General features: G+C 40.8%; 1 protein-coding gene across 1 annotated transcript in view; it reads left to right on the top strand.

Moving 5' to 3' along the window:
* Positions 1–17,870, top strand: part of LOC138604900 (histone H2A-like) — a 35,342-nt gene that overhangs the window by 11,115 nt on the left and 6,357 nt on the right. Inside the window, exon 3 of the mRNA XM_069676936.1 lies at positions 12,241–12,247. Within this exon, the coding sequence (XP_069533037.1) occupies positions 12,241–12,247 (7 nt within the window). The remainder of the gene's footprint in view (positions 1–12,240; positions 12,248–17,870) is intronic.

Genomic DNA, 17,870 nt, shown 5'->3' with positions numbered 1-17,870 from the left:
CGGACCATGTATGCAAATTTGTAGCATTAGTGACATTGCGATGTATTAGCTGGATCATAATCTGTTATAATACACCATGTATTGACCTACCTGGGATTGCATTGTTGTGTAGGTCCTGCTCTGTTCCCACAATGTTACATTATTCTACAAAGTGAAGATGACAGTCAAGATACATTCAGCCTCCAGTGATTGTCACGGCAAATTAACATGCTTTTTTATTAAAAAGTTATCATCACATGCACTTACATATCTAAGTTAACCAGAAAAGAAAACAGGCCGGTGTTACACGGTATTTGGTTAACCAGCAGATTCTGTGACCCGAAGTACTCAGATTACCTAAGCAAAGGTATCAATGCCACATGTAAAAATACTTCATTACAAATAGAATCCTGCATTCAAAATCCTACCTACACTGCCTGATTTTCTGCAAAGTTAGTACTAGTGTGTGTGTGTGTGTGTGTGTGTGTGGTTAGCTAGCTAGCAATCGTTATTGATAGCAATAGCTAACGTTAGCTAACGTTAATTCAATAAAAACTTACTAACCACAACAGAACAAAACAACAAAACGTCTAGTAAGACACAGACAACATATATGATCAATACTTACGCGTTAATGATCATGTAGGACTCTCTCGTTGGTTCGTTTACGTGTCTCCGTTGGGCCAGAACTTGGTGCGCTGCTGAACAACTTCCGGGGCACTGAGAGAGCTCTCCAGCTATGGAGCTGTCACTCAAATACTCATTAGCCAATGGGGATGCACCCCTTAAAGAACCCGCCCACCCGAGAGGTTTGTGCCAAAACTCCAAACAAAAAATCAGGGAGTGCAAACGAGACAGCTGGGAGCGCAACCGTAAAGCCAGCAGTAAGAAATAAATGTAAACTGTTGTAAACAAAATGATATGTTATGAAAAGAGTAAAAGACCAATACTTTACACAATTACACAGATAATTTGTTTGCAAGTGTTTTAATTTTGAGATTACTTTTTTTTTTGCTTGGGTGAGTTTTATTCTCTTTGAAATTCGTATTTTTGTTTGATATTTAAAAAGTTTTGTTTGATTATTTTGGCACAAATCTAATTCCATAGAAACGGCCTCCACAGACACATATCAGTGTACCTTCTTTTTTACAGTCAAACAGACTGGTTGGAGTTGCTCTCTCTGAAGTTGACTCTATGTAACACTCAAAAACCCCATAGATAAAAGTGGACTGCTTTTTCGTAAAGTGTGGAAGCAAATGTTCAATTCATGGATATGAAATGTGAATTTTCATAAGGGTGCCTTTTTTAAGAAAACTTCCTTTTAATTGATATTTTATGCACTTCAGTATTTTGTTTTGGTTATTCTAATGTCAAGCAGTCAAACACTCAAATATATCACATTCTCTTTGGTGATTTATCATCATGTAAGGGGGTAGACGGTAGCTCAGTCTGGAGGGACTTGGCTTGGGAACTAGAGGATGGCCGGCTCAAGTCCCACATTGGATCAAGTGATCAGGGCTGGTAGCTGAAGAGGTGCCAGTTCCTTTCCTGGGCTCCGTCAAGGTGTCCTTGAGCAAGGCACCAACAGCTCGGTGTGCATGTCCATGTGCAGCCCCCTCACTCTGGCGTCTCTCCTTTAATGCATGTCCATTGGTTCCTGTTTGTGTGTTTTGGGCCTTTGTGTGTGTGTAGCATGAAAAAATTGAATTTCCCCTCGGGGATTAACTAAGTCTCTCTCTCTCTTTAAAGTTACCATCAGAAAAGTGCTGTCAAGTCTGATCTCTCATGGACATAACCATTCAGTTGTTACTTCAAACCATGCAGGACCAGTGCCTGCAGTCAGCTATGACTTAAGACTGTAGAGAAAACCTATATTTTACATCTTTTGCTTTTTCTTTAGATTTTTGACACAATGAATAAACATAAAAAGCCTTTGTGTTCTTTGTGTTCTTTGTGTTCTTGTCTCTTTGCTATCTGCACATATTTGACTAAAATTCATGCTTGGAGTCTAATATTTATTCAACTCATTACTGTGAGTCTGATTTCATGTTTTATGAACTAAAATTATTTACTGTTTTAAATGATTGTATTAATGGTTGTTACTGTGGTTATATCTGTTCTGAATACCTTAAACAATGTACAGTATGAATGTTATACCATTACACATTTTTCAGTTCACCCAATGCTTTCAAAAAGTTCTTTTTAACAGTTGAACATTTCACAAAATATATAATATAATGAAAAAGACTTAAAGGCATCATTAAGTGAAAACATTTGACTTTTGACTTTATATATGAAAAATTATTTTTATAGGATGATCATGTTAAAATTGTGCAAATCTTCGTCCCGATGTCGTCTCTCAGGTCGATCCCCACCTCTTTAGATGGAGAGTTGAGTCTGGTCCTCTCTTCGCTCTGTGCTCTCAGCTGAAACAAACGGACATTACAAAGTTTAATTGGACACGTGCACACAGAGGTGGTGCAGCCTGATGTTTATGTTTCTGATATTTGGCCTTTCTTGTGTGTTTCTATTATTTAGGGACAGAATGAAAAACAATAAACTTGTCATTGATTGATTTCATGCAGAAATTAAAGTGAACAGATTTCACCCAGAGGGCATTAACTATATACTTACTATACTAAATACAATTGCCTTCCTTTGGTTACCTTAAGCACACGTTGCCCACAAATAGGTAAAACATGACATCTTATTTGCCAAATCTCTCTTTGCATCTCGGGGTTATTTCTCTTCTTTGAGCTGCATTGTGTTCTTTTAAATCATTTGGAGTTTTCTTAATTCAATCTTGAATTAAAGCACTTGTGAAATTTAGGATAAATAAAAGCATTTCCTCAAAGAGCACTTTATATTTTAACAAAAAGTAGAGACATTTTCTTCAAGTTACCATTGTTCCTGAGAGCTGTCCCTCATCGTTCAGGCCTGTCCTGCAGTCTAAAAACAGGGCTGAAGGAAAACAAACAATCAAACAGGATCACACTTATTAAATTAGCATGAATTATTTTGGTATCAAACTCACCTTTTAATATTCCATTTGCATGCTGAAGTGAATCCATCTTGTAGAGTTGATTTACTTACCCATCGAATGTACCACTGCAAGATTCCGCTTTGATAAGCTACATTTAGAGGATTCATCTTACCACATTTGTTTGTTTCCCGCTGGTAGTGATGAGAGTAACTGGGAGGCAGTATTCCCACTCCAAATTCACTGCATTGGGATCATCGTGACTCTCTCTACTGTTTGTATACTGTGGACATACATCACAATAGCAACAGACAGCAAATCAAGTCACATCACAACATATTACAACTCATCACACTGCTATGTTTATGCACCTTAAAAATGACTGTATCAGTCTCATCTGTAATTTGGATTTGAACTGCACCTGTTGTAGTTAATGAAAACAAACCTTTCAGCTAACTCAAGTGCATTTAATCTGTTCCATGTTAATTAATGCACAAAGTCTATTATCAAATGAAGAAAGTAAAGAACAGGCCATTACATTACGACCCATAGCTTAAGACAATAATGGACACTGAGGTCTTGGATGGGAGGAAGTTCAGAGGGTTAGCATTCTGATACTTTAAAAGTGTTACACCAGCAGCATTGAAATTATGCATCATTTTTAAGGACAACTTTTTGTCCGAGCTGCCTGCCAGCTGTCTGGTGTGGTGGATAAAATGTTGTCTAATAGATGCCCTGTTTGCTTTGTGCATGTCTTTTAGCAAGTTGTGCAATGTGTCTAAGTTATAGTGAAACCAGTCTTGGTTGTGCCTGCTCTTATGGCAATGAATCGGGCTGTGTGAAGCTGATATAGCTCTGTCAGACTGGGCTACCTTACCTTTGTTATAATACACTTACTACAGCACATGGGTTATGTGCCCATAGCTGAGGCAGTGGTTGACGGGCACGCCTGCACGCCGCGTCTCTGGGGCCCACTGCTGCTCCGAGATCCCCTGTAGTTTAGCCTGGGACCGTGAGATACCCAGTTTCCATGTGTGGCCGCGAGGAGGCACTGCAGGAGTCGTGGTGGTGGAGAGGCTGTGTGCTAGCAGGAGAAAGCTTTAACAACTGTCTTTACACTCTGTTAACAAGGTCAGCCAGCAGCAGCAGCTGTAAGCAGAGAGAGGCAGGCAGAGAGCACAGAGCTGCATGCAGCATGCACTAACTACCAGCTCCTCTACACTAATGCACTACTGCATGAGACACTCCACACACCTTGTGTGCAAGCACACCCACACACACACATTCACACGACGCAGACAAACACACACATTCACACTCACACACACGCGCACACACACACACACACACACACACACACACACACACACACACACACATTCACAAACTCACACAGACACAGAAAAACACACACACACACACACACACACACACACACACACACACACACACACACACACACACACACAGACACATAAAAACACACTCACACACACACACACACACACACACACACACACACACACACACACCCATTCACACAGACGCAGACACACACACACACACACACACACACACACACACACACACACACACACACAGACAAACATACACACACACAAACACAGACACTTACACACACACACACACACACACACACACACACACACACACACACACACACACACACACATTCACACAGACACATAAAAACACACTCACACACACACACACACACACACACACACACACACACACACACACACCCATTCACACAGACGCAGACACACACACACACACACACACACACAGACAAACACACACACACACACACACACACACACACACACACACACACACACACACACACACATTCACAAACTCACACAGACACAGAAAAACACACACACACACACACACACACACACACACACATTCACACAGACACATAAAAACACACTCTCACACACACACACACACACACACACACACACACACACACACACACACACACACAGACAAACATACACACACACAAACACACACACTCACACAGACACTTACACACACACACACACACACACACACACACACACACACACACACACACACACACACACACACATACATATACAAAAATACACACACACAAACACACACACACACACACACACACACACACACACACACACACACACACACACATACATACATATACAAAAATACACACACAAACATCATCACACAACATCACTAACAATCAAACACTTAATAAATATAATCAATCAGTCACTCTAAAGAAATAAAAATGCATGAATGCATGGCTGAATGACTGAATGAATACAACAATAAATCAGTAAATCAATAAATGAATGAATGAATCAATAAAGAAATAAAGAAAAGCATGAATCATCAATCAATCAATAAACATCACAAAAACACTTAACATATATACATATATACATATTTACAGTCAGCTGGGACCTCACCTCCTGGCTCGTTTCACAGGGCGCGTCTTAGGTTCTGGCTCTCCTGATGTGTCCACATCATAGAGCGGAGGATGATCCCCACACCCGTATGACGCTTCCACACTCAGGAGGCCGTCACCATCGACGGCCTCTGTGAAAGCGGGCCGGTCCAGCTGTTCCCACAGCCTCTGCTTCACCCGGCGTCCAAGGTCTAGGCTGTATGGACGTCGGCGACCGTTCTTGCATCTGTGAAGAGCAACAGAAACAGAACTTAAATCACAACGATACGTGAGATCAAAAATGATCGATTGGAGATGAAGACAGAGAAAGATTCTCTGATTGTTAAAACAAACATACCTCAGCATGTCCTCCACAACAGCACCGAAGAGCTGCTGGTACTCCTCCACTGAGCGGCCGTGGATCCGAAGATCCTCAGCACGCTGCAGTGGATGCGTGGAGGGCCGGGGACCCGGGGCCACGCTGGAGACCGTCGGCAGCTCTTCTGCGGAGATGGTGGCCTGAAGAGCAGCAGGACGGTCAGCAGAAGGCTCACGTGGACGGGTCCTCTTCCTGGCCCGTCGGGGAGCAGGAGCGGAGTGCTGCTGGGTCAGGTTTGAGATCAGGGAAAGGTCAGCAACACGCAAGAGGATGTCAGGCTACAGTAAACTTCTCATCAACATACTTTAAGAGAAAATCTCCATCAGATGCACTGCAGAGTTTGTCAAAGGAAAACATCCTTTACAAATTATTTCTAACTTATTGGATATTAGAGACACAACAATTCTTTTCTTAAGCACCCTTCTGCAAGAACAACCTCAGTTCAAGGACAATAAAATACATTTGAAGGTGAAATTTAAATCTCGTTTTGTAACCACACACTCGAGCTGTTAATAGGTGAAAGGTTTGATGGGATCTTGACAGTAAAGTTTTAGAACCAGGCCTGAGGAAACTCATTTTGTACTGTGCTGAAATGTCCACAACAAATTGTCTCCATGATGGAAATGAAAATAATGAAAACAAAGTTAAAAATATGAGAATAAAGTCTAAATTTCAAGAATATTTTACAAGTTAACAATAAAGTAAAACATTTGAGAACAAGTGGAAGTGTTGAAGTAAAGGCCTTATATTGAGAATAAAGTCAAACTTCGTCAGTTTATAGAAAATAGAAAAAGAGGAGGAAGATTTTCTGACATTTTGACTTTATTCTTGCAAAATGAACACAAACTCTTCCTCCTCTCATTGTTGTCCCTTAATGTCTGACCCCTCATACTCTTCCATTTTACTGTAATACAAATAAGTCCAGTAAGCAGTGCAACAGGTCTGTACAGTCGTTTGTGTCCCGAAACATGCAGCATTGAAACTAGACTCATCCTGTGATTTCTGTGTTGTAGAGTTCTCTAACTCTCTGCTTGTTGAGGATTACATTGTGACTTTTTTACAACTTGTTTCTACCAAAGCATGACAATCAAATGTTTTACCAGGTCATCCCTGCAGCAGGGGCACTGTCGCTGGGCTCGGGGCCTCCTGGATCTCTCAGCGACACACTGCAGCAAAACACACACATACAGACACGTTAGAGTGAGGCTTTACTAATGCAATAAATAACACTGAATGACAATTTTACAATGTCCAGCAGGAAATGAAGCTTCACATAAAAAATGACCTTAACTTTCACCAGCATAAATGCAACATTAACCCTTTCAACCCGTCTCTTAAACAGCCTGTCAGTAACACAAGGAGCTGCTGGGCCCCTGATTACCCTCAGTGAGTTAGTATATTACCTGTCTGCAGACTCACTGTGATCACATGAATATATATACTAATGAAGAAATATGCAGTATGTCAGGGAACAAAACAAGACCCATATTTAGACCTTTATGTGTCAGTTAAAAGAATCCAAACAGCTGACCACAAACTATTGTTTTACCATAAACTGTATGAAGGTTTTTACATGTCACAAAGCCAGCTGATTGACAGCTCGGCCCCTCAAAGAATAGCCAAACAAAAGGCGACAGAATAAGAAAAATAAAGAAATAAAAATAACTAAATTACATCAAAAACTGAAAATATAAACATATAGGTTATTAAAGTACATGAACACATAAATACGACAAAAAGGGAAAAGGCTCATAATTATTCAATTATATTTGTAATTTTCTTTATATTTAAACATCTATAGCCTACTTTTATTCTTATTACTTTCATATTTATTTTCGTACTCTTTTACGGATTTACAGTTTTAATGACTTGATGGATTTAATATACGCAGTTAATGTAGGCTGCTTCAGAGTTGAACTCATTAACGTAGCATTCAGAGCTGGGAGATGCTGATTTGTTGATTAGTTATAAATTATGTATCAGACATGTAGAAAGATTGCATCAAAATGATTTAAATCGTGTTTTGTGGCCTGTTTTAAATGAATAGATCCGGTACAGTATGGCTGGACAGAGTGCATCATTACAGTCAACACGTTAAAGATTGTCAAAGTGTTCAAATCTTACATTTTCCATGGTCGTCTCAAGTTTAGCTGGTCTCTGGAAGTCTGGAGTCTTCGTCGGGGTTCAAAAAGTTCAAAGTTTGCGATGAATTTCCCGAAAGTCCTCAATTGAAACGGACGAAAAACTTTTGTGGCTGTTTTTTAGAGTCGTTTGTGTTTCAGTGATGATTTGATCAAAATGATGCACCTGGAGACAAACCATAGCAACCATGGAATCCTCCGCGTGCGACATGTACACACGAGTGTTTTTACGTTCTGTGTATGCTAATATTTGTCTCTTTCACTTTTTGTAATTTCACACATATCAAAGTTTTAAAGACCCTTCAAAATAAAACTTTACTGCGACTGAGGCAACAGGTGTGAGTGTTGAGTGTGACCAATAAGTTCAGACCACTGAGCATTACCTGAGTTTTTGCAGAAACACCAACACCGAGGCTGTTTTTCCCCCTGACATTGTTTTATATGCATTTTTTAAAATCTTTTTTTTCTGTGCAATAATAATATAGTGGAACATATCTATATATCAAGATTTGAAGGTTTTAGAACATAAATAGTGCAACGTTCATAGCTCAGTTCACAGGGACATATACAGCAGGTCAAGAGGGAAATGACATCAGAAAATGACTCTCTCTTTTTTTAAACATGCCCTCTTGTTCTGAGTTTTATCCAGGTTGTATTTGTTAATCAGTTTTAAAATCACACTCACTCAGTCAGCTGGGTCTGCTGCATCCTGCTCAGCCTTTTTCCTTTGTTTGGTTTGCTGCATCACATGCATCACACCACATTTTCACTCATCCACACACTTCAGACATGACTGATTACTGTCATATTCACGTATCACATTAGTTATTTGATGTTTGATCATTTAAGTTAAATAAAATCCTAACTTGATTGCTTTATCTGTGTGTGGCCTCCCTTTTTGTTACCGCCCCTGAGCCAGGTGGTAACACAAGACAATATACAGAAGAAGTTAAATACTAAAGCACAATAAGAGTTCATGGTTTTGACATGTAAAATATATTAAACATTAATGTCTTATAAGGAGGCAACTGTTTGACACAAATTCACTGGAGTCTCTTTAAGTCATTCTTTTCTGTCTCTCCCTTCCTTGTGATGTTTTAAACAAATGACCAAAGAAATATAAAGATTGGATGAATAAAAATGCACATTACAAGCTATAAAAAAGGAACTCTGCTCGGTTCAGTGATGCCACCAAGTGTATATGGCAAGGCTTATGAAAGGGGTCGTGGCAAAATGTGTTTGTGTGTCTTTCGACAAAGTTATTGGAATCTATTCATAAGTTGTGCCCCTTTTGGTTATAAACCAATCCCTCTGACACAAACCCTTTTTGCCAACTGGCACGAACAGTTACCGTAAAATTCGGTGTATAAGACGCACTTTCAATACTTTTTTTTTTCATCTAAAAAGTGGGCTGCGTCCTATACACCGGTGTGACCAATATACCACTATAAAATGCAGAGAGAGGTATTTTATTGTGTTTCGATGTTATTCATCAGAACATGGGTACACTGCGGTCATTAAAGGGATGGACATGGTCAGCAACAATATTAAGGTAGGCTGTGGCGTTTAAACAATGCTCAATTGGTACTATCAAAAGTGTGCCAAGAAAATATTCCCCACACTATTACACCACCACCAGCAGCCTGAACTGTTGATACAAGGCATGATGGATCCATGCTTTCATGTTGTTTATGCCAAGTTCTGACCCTACCATCTGAATGTCGCAGCAGAAATCGAGACTGATCAAACCAGGCAACGTTGTCCTAATCTTCCATTGTCCAATTTTGGTGAGCCTCAGTTTCCTGTTCTTAGCTGACAGGAGTGGCAGCCGGTGTGGTCTTCAGCAGCTGTAGCCCATCTGCTTCAAGGTTTGACGTGTTGTATGTTCAGAGATGCTCATCTGCATATCTTGGTTCTAATGAGTGGTTATTTGAGTTACTTGTTGCATTTCTATCAGCTCCAACCAGTCTGGCCATTCTCCTCTGACCTCTGCCATCAACAAGGCATTTTCGCCCGGAGAACTGCCGCTCACTGGATATTTTCTCTTCTTCAGACCATTCTCTGTGAACCCTAGAGATGGTTCTGTGTGAAAATCCCAGTAGATCAGCAGATTCTGAAATACTCAGACCAGCCCGTCTGGCACCTATCACGTTCAAAGTCACTTAAATCACCTTTCTTCCTCATTCTGATGCTGGGGTTGAACTTCAATAGATCGTCTTCACCATGTCTACATGCCTAAATGCATGGAGTTGCTGCCACGTGATTGGCTGATTAGATGTTTGCATTAACGAGCATTTGAGCAGGTGTCCTTAAAAAAGTGGTCCATAAGTGTATTATATTCTGGATTTTACGGTAATCACCTGTCCTTTGGCTCACGGATCCATTTGGAAGTTATACGCCTTTTAGATAACCAAGTAGCCAAGTGGCATGAAAACACACACACACTTGACCTTCATGCTAGATTTCTGCCTCCCTGTACAAAAACTCCGGCCATCAAAGGGTGGTGAGATTTTAGTGAAACCGACTATCAGCTGTGGAGCTGCTGATTTTCAGCCAAGAATGAAAAGATATAAACTGAGCTGAAACAATAATGTCACTAAAGGATTTTAAATTTGATTCCAAAGTTAGAATCATAGCATGAATTACAAAGTAAATGTAAGAAGAAAACAATAAAGCACAGATGTCTCAGTTGTTGAAAATCTGAAATGCTTAAAATAATTAACAAAATTGAGGTTTTTACCGCACTGTGTTGTAAAACAGTACTGTAGGTTACAGCTTATTCACATTTCATTTACAAAAATGACCTCCAGGAGACTTTAAACACTTGATATCAGTAAATAAATATGAGGTGATTTTTGTAACACAATCTCAACACCTTGTTATTGTACCTCTTCATATCTCCAGCTGTGAAGCGAAAAGAGATTCCTCACCGTTATCTCGAAGGGAGCCCTCTCCCACGGCCCCGGCCCGGTCCAGGTCCAAGTCCTCTGGCCCGGGCAGGCGACTCACCGGCACTTGAGCGTTGGGGTTGGGCGATGCCAGAGCTACATCTTTCTGCAGGTTAACACCTTTACCTGCTGACCCAGGCTTCGTCTTAGGCTTCGTCTCAGCTTTCTAGATATATATTTATAAATACATCACAGCTGTTGGTATCTATCTCATATACTATAACTTAAACTTTGTATTAATAAAACATTAAAGAAACATTACTTCTCTGGATTCATTTTCCAATATTAAACACTAAAATATACTTATGATGTTCTTCGTATATCTGCATCAATCAGGAGTGTACTGACCCGGCTCTGGAGGAGCAGGAGGCATGAGAGATCGGTTCGGCAGCAGGTCCTCCAGGTCTTTCATGACCTAGTTGATGCTGTCTGTGTTGTTCCTGCGTTGTTCCTGCTCCCAGAGGGGCCCGATGAGACGGACGCCGTCGGACTCGTGGTTGTGGGCTGTGTAGCGGGTGGGCTGGGTGGCTCCTCTGTCGCAGGGTGGCTCGTCATCGGCTGCCTCTTCAAGAAGATCTTGAGCTCTTCGTGCATCACACAGGTCCAGAGCTCATCCACTGGCACTACAGCGGAAGCTCTGGGAGAAGACAAGAGGGAGGACCTACGGCTGAAAGAGCTTTTAGATGAGCATGGGTAGAAACCATATACTGTATAAATAAGGTAGTAACTTGGGGCTGAGTGACTGATGGGGAGGTGTCAGAGGAGGAGTCAGAAAAGAAGCCTGAAGACCGGTTCCCTAAGAAGTCAAGATAAGTGGTGGTCGGTTTAGAAGAGGAGCTCAAGAGAGAGTCAGGAGGTTTTTCAGAGGAGGATTTGCGTGGGATGCCAGTCTCGTGGGGGGTTGGTAGGAGGGTCGATGTCCACTTGAAGCACCGAAGGACCTAAAGACAGAAATACATCCAACATTTTAACTTGTGCTGCAGGTCACATGAACATACCAGAATCTGCTCCACCATAATGAATATCAGGAAAAGTCCTCACATTTGCCATCACAAGTCAATAAAACTCCATTTAAAGTCTTAAACACACACTTGAAGACATTCTAGTCAACTGTCTCTGTGGTGATGGTGTAATGTGAATGGACACCTTGAATTCTACATTTTTGAAAGAAAGAATGGCGCAATCAGGGAAACTCGCCCTAAACCAAACAGTTAAAGTAATTGCCTGTTTCAGTTTGTTTGCATTCATCTTAGTAATTTCATACTAAAAGAAGTCAGAAAACATTCAGTGAAAATTTTAAGTCCAACAGAGAACTACTTTCAACCACCTGCAGTCTTCCCAAAAAGGGTTAGGGTCAAATACATTTTAGTTTTATTACAGTAATAGGCCTGATAAATGAACAACTGGGTTAAGTTATATGGTGGAAGCTTCTGCAAACTGTATCATCAAGAAGAAAAAGACAGAGAAGCCAAATGTCTCTGCTGCTGTCAGCAGGGTTTTGTTTATATTTAAAAATGCCCTTACGTAATATCTGATGCAGATTATTCCCTTTACCCTCAACATGTCCTTAATATGTTCTGTGTTAAAAACAATAGCCTATGTTAAGAAATGTATTGACATTTATCCAATTGTATTGAAATAAAACCCAAAGTAACTTGCTGATTGTTCAGATTATTTAGGCCTACAAATAGTCGTCATAAATTCAGTACTTTTTTGTTTAGTTAATATTCATTTAGGCCTACTACAAAAGAAATCATGACTTTTAGGCTATTGCACTGTGGGGTCACGTGGTAGCCACATGGTTTTACCGAAGGTAAATACATCTGTTGTTTTTATCTTCTTTCGCAATAGTATCTGCTGTGCTGTTTTTGTCTCATAGGCTATCTGTGTTCTTTTTTTCTAATCTGTTTTCTAATTTCAATTTATACCGTAGCTTTATCTCATCGTATCTGTTGTCTATATTTTTGAATCACATTACCTCGTTAAGAAAAATCCTCTCACATGTGGGGTCCCACAGGGTTCAGTGCTGGGCCCTCTTTTATTTTCCTTGTATCTTCTCCCACTTGGTTCTATTCTCAGGAAGCACGGCATTCTATTCCACTGTTATGCTGATGACAGCCAGATCTATGTCCCCCTAAAAAAGGCTGATTCGTTCTCCCTTAAGCCACTGTTAAATTGTTTAGATGATGTCAAGGCCTGGATGGCTCTAAACTTTTTAAATTTCAATGAAAAAAAGACTGAAGTGATGGTCTTTGGTGGCACATCTGTTACCCCCCCAGTCGATCTGGGTTCCTTGGCACAGTACGCCAAACCTATTGTAAATGATCTGGGGGTAAAGGTGGACGCAGAACTTAAGCTGGACAGCCAGATTAAAGCTGTGGTGCAAACAGGCTTTTTCCAGTTAAGGCAGCTGGCAAAAATAAAACCGTTTCTCCAGAGACAGCACTTTGAAACAGTAATTCACGCCTTTGTGACGACTCGGCTAGACTACTGTAATGCACTTTACATGGGGATCAGTGGATCCTCCATCGCACGTCTTCAACTGGTACAGAACGCAGCTGCACGTCTTTTAACTGGCACAAGGAAGTTTGAGCACATTTCACCGATTTTAGCTTCACTCCACTGGCTACCCGTCCATTTTAGAATTCATTTTAAAATTATTTTATTTGCTTTTAAATGTCTAAATGGTCTTGCCCCATTGTACCTCTCTGAGCTTCTCCACACCTACACACCCAGCCGATCTCTCAGGTCAGCTGACCAGCTGCTCCTGAGGGTTCCCAAAACTAGGCTGAAACTCAGAGGGGACCGAGCGTTTTCGGTTGCAGCTCCAAAATTATGGAATGAATTGCCGCTGCACATTAGACAGGCCTCCTCACTGTCTAATTTTAAAAGTCTTCTTAAAACGCACCTCTTTTCTCTGGCCTTTAACACCACATAGGTTGTTGACTTTATGTGCACAGATATTTTATCTGAGGTGAACAGTCTAGTAATTTATTATGTTTTATCTTCTTTTATTTTTAGTATTCTGACTTTTTATTATGTTTTATTGTATTTATTTTGCTGTACAGCACTTTGGAAACCTTTGCGTTTATTTAAAATTGTGCTTTATAAATAAAATGGATTGGATTGGATTGGATTGGATACAGTCACAATGCCTTCAAAATAAAAGGATAGATTTTAAGTATTGTTCCAGAAAGTGTTAAAGTAATGTAATATGCTGTTAAATGGTCCAACCTACAATTACAAAAAATACTTATTATTAAAAATAATATTTTTTGTGCCATGTTTGTAATCAACATGATCCTGCATATCTTGTCTCCGGAAGTTTTTCTTCTCACCTTGATGCAGTAAGTACTCTGACCCTTATGACCATATGACATAGTGTTGGTGGGTGTGCCAGTCCATCACTCTTTTGACCATATCAAACGAAACAGAGGTGAAGCTGGCTTGTAATTTTCAACGAGAGAGAAGAACACTGTTTTTCCACTTACCGTTAAAATGGGCTTTATTTTGAAAGCGGAAGTCTCTTTGTTGTTGGCGCATGGCGGAACAAGTGCCCACTCAGTAGAAACGAGCCTCAATTAACGTCTTAATCGAAATAATTACAACATTTATTACCCGGTGCTGGTCAATAAAAGGAAGCGTACCAAAATCCCAGCTGCTCATGGCAGAGAGAAACGTCCAGACCATAAGACAAGTCCTGAGTAAGTCTTAACATCAAATCTCTTCTATGTGTTGTGTAAAAGTTGCTACCTGGAATGTGAGAGGTCTGCAGTCCTCTGAGCTGAGATGTGGGAAAATGAATCTTCTGCTGAACACCGATCTTGACTTCTTGTGTCTGCAAGAGCTCCTTCTTAAAAGCAGCGCTGATGTCGATGATGTGTGTCGTCTTTGGCATAAAGGACTCTGTGTGATCTCTATAGGCGAAGATAACGCTGACGGAGTGGGTATTTTCTTTAAAAACCATACCGTAGATATTATAAAGAGAAGAGATATAATACCTGGTAGACTTCTTCTGATCGATTGTTTTTATATGGGTCAGAAATTTCGTATCATTAATGTATATACTGCGCCTGACAGAAAAAGTAACATGCAGTTATTTAAAAAGTTAAAAGAAATAGTCAATGTTGGATTTAATATAATATTATGTAGTGATTTACTAATATAAATAATAATAAATAATACTGTCACTGATGAGAAGGATAGACTTGCTGCCACTCCTTTCAAAATGACTCGGGGAAGGAAAATTACTTGATGATATCTGTAAAAATGTCTGAATGATCTGTACAGAGTTTTAAACCCAGCGGGGACACACTTCACCCGATTTGATACTAAAACTAAAACTAGAATAGATAGAATATATGTATCCTCCCAAGTCCAGAGTCTGAGCTATAACACGCTGATAAATACTTACTCTGATCATCTTATAGTCAAAGCCTCTGTTATGTGCAGCTGTAAAGACAGAAAGGGCTTTTGGAAACTTAACATTAAATGTTTGAATAATACTGACCTATTGAATGAATTGAAAATCGAAATGAGTAAAATAATAGATTTAAGAGTTCTTGTAAGATCCGATATTGAACTGTGGGAATTAATGAAAAGCAGAGTTAAAGATTTCTTTCAGTTCAAATGTCGGGAATTAAGTAGGATTAAAAACATTGAGTATAATGATAATATAAAAAGATAGAGCTGAAATGTAATAAACATCGTACAGAACTAGAGGAAGATATATTGAGTGAACTGAAGAGTCAAATAGACCTAATAAATACGGAGTTATTATTTAATATGCAGAAGCTAATTGGAAGTGATGACAGGGGAAATGTTACTCACACTGTCTCTGTCAGTCAGAACAAAACAAGCGGCAGCTTCATTAAATGTGTCAAAGATCTCAGTGGAAAACTGTGTTTTAATGAGAGGGAGAAACGATGTGCCGTCGCCGAGAGCTGCTCCTCCATGTATGGGAGAATAGCTCCCGATGATGACGCCATCAGTTCCGTTTTAGACGTAATCACGCCCTATGATCCGTGTACCTTTACTGCACTGTCAGGTGATTTTAGGAGAGATGAAGTCGTCACAGCCATCAACCAGTTAAACAGCAGTAAGTCTCCAGGTCCAGACGGCCTGCTCGCTGAGTTTTATAAACTGGCCTGTGATGACATCACCGACCTCTTAACTTCAGTGTTTAATACGGGTTTTAGGAACGGTGTACTATGTGACACGTTTTATCATGGAGTCATGTGTTTACTGTATAAAAAGGGTGAGGAACATGATCTAGATAAATAGATTCTCAAAGTGCGGCCCCCGGGCCAATGGCGGCCCGCAGAAACATTTCTGGCGGCCCGCAATGAATTATCATTCATTATCATTTAATCCAACTGTACATTGCTTTGAAAGGATGAATCTCTTTAGCGGCATCTATAGGGATAAGCGGTAATTGCAGGTGTGGTTTAGACCTCACTTGACCTCACTCCCAGAGGTCCACGGTGCAATGTTTCATTTCACCACTGGGGTGCTGACGGTGTCTCCCGCATCACCCTGCCTCGGGGAAGAGACTGTGACCGCAGCTGTGACAATGGAGTCGGAGCAGGAGCCGGGCCCCTCGAGAAAAAAACGTTGTGTCGGCGAGGAAAAAAGGCGGTTTCAAGATAAGTGGACAAAGGCTTACTTTGTCGTACCTCACGGGTCGGATAAAGTCATGTGCCTGATCTGCAAGCAGGTTAATGCAATGCTCAAGGACTTCAACATAAAACGCCATTATAATACCAACCATAAAACCTACGACAAACTCACCGGCGAGGAGCGCACCAGTAAGCTTGAACAACTTAAAAGAGGCTACACTGCACAGCAGTCAGTTTTCACAAATCTGGCCAAATCCGGTGAAGCTGTGACACAGGCTAGCTACGTGGTAGCTCAAGAAATAGCCAGGCGGAGCAAGCCGTTCAGTGACGGAGAATTTGTGCGAGACTGCATTTTGAAAGTGGCCGACATTGTATGCCCGGAGCAGAAAACAAAGCTCCGTAAGTCTGTCAAATGACACAGTGACACGACGAATCGAAGATCTGGCCAACGATCTCAAAGAGCAACTGGGACAACGTGTGGAGGGCCTGGAAAAGGGAGCCTTTTCTATCGCACTGGATGAAAGCACGGACATTTCCGATACAGCGCAATTGCTGATTTTCATCCGAACAGTCACAGAGAACTTTGAAATAGGCGAGGAGCTACTAAGCTTGGAGAGTATCCAAGACAGAGCAAGGGGAGTCGACATTTGTGATGCTGTGTCGCAGTCTCGATGCATACAACGTGAAGCTGCCGTCTATGGTCGGTGTCACGACAGATGGAGCACCGGCAATGATCGGGAGAAAGACAGGTGCAGTGTCGCTGCTCTCTGAGAAAGTGGCCAACAACGGAGGTGAGAAGCTAATCAAATATCACTGTATAATACACCAAGAAGCTCTCGCTGCCCAAACGCTTAATATGAAACATATCATGGACATTGTTGTGAAGACAGTTAATTTCCTTAAGTCCAGAGGTCTGAATCACCGCCAATTCAAGACTTTTTTGGAGCAATCGGAGGCAGATTTTGGTGACGTCATATATTTCACTGCCGTCAGGTGGCTGAGCAGAGGTGCCACACTGAAGCGTTTTTTTAACCTGAGAAAAGAAATAAGAGAGTTCATGGAGTCAAAAGGTCAAGATGTGACACATTTAAGTGACACTAAATGGCTCTGTGACCTAGCGCTCCTTGTTGACCTGAATACTTGGCTCAGCGATCTCAATGTGAAGCTGCAGGGCCATGGGAAGCTCATTTCCACACTATTTGACAATGTCAAAGCTTTCCAGCGAAAACTTGAACTGCTGCAGGGACAGCTCAAACAGGGAGATCTAACCCATTTTCCCGCCTGCAAGGCACTCGTAGATGACACAGACACATATGGGCGCCGCGTTTTACGTCACCTGCGTTCAGACAAGAACCATA

This window comes from Semicossyphus pulcher, unplaced genomic scaffold (genome assembly GCF_022749685.1).
Source record: "Semicossyphus pulcher isolate SPU_LCO1_2020_fin unplaced genomic scaffold, fSemPul1.0.p SCAF_27, whole genome shotgun sequence".
Lineage (NCBI taxonomy): Eukaryota > Metazoa > Chordata > Actinopteri > Labriformes > Labridae > Semicossyphus > Semicossyphus pulcher.
The sequence above is the reverse complement of the archived record's forward strand: the minus strand, read 5'-3'. Positions and strand labels throughout refer to the sequence as shown.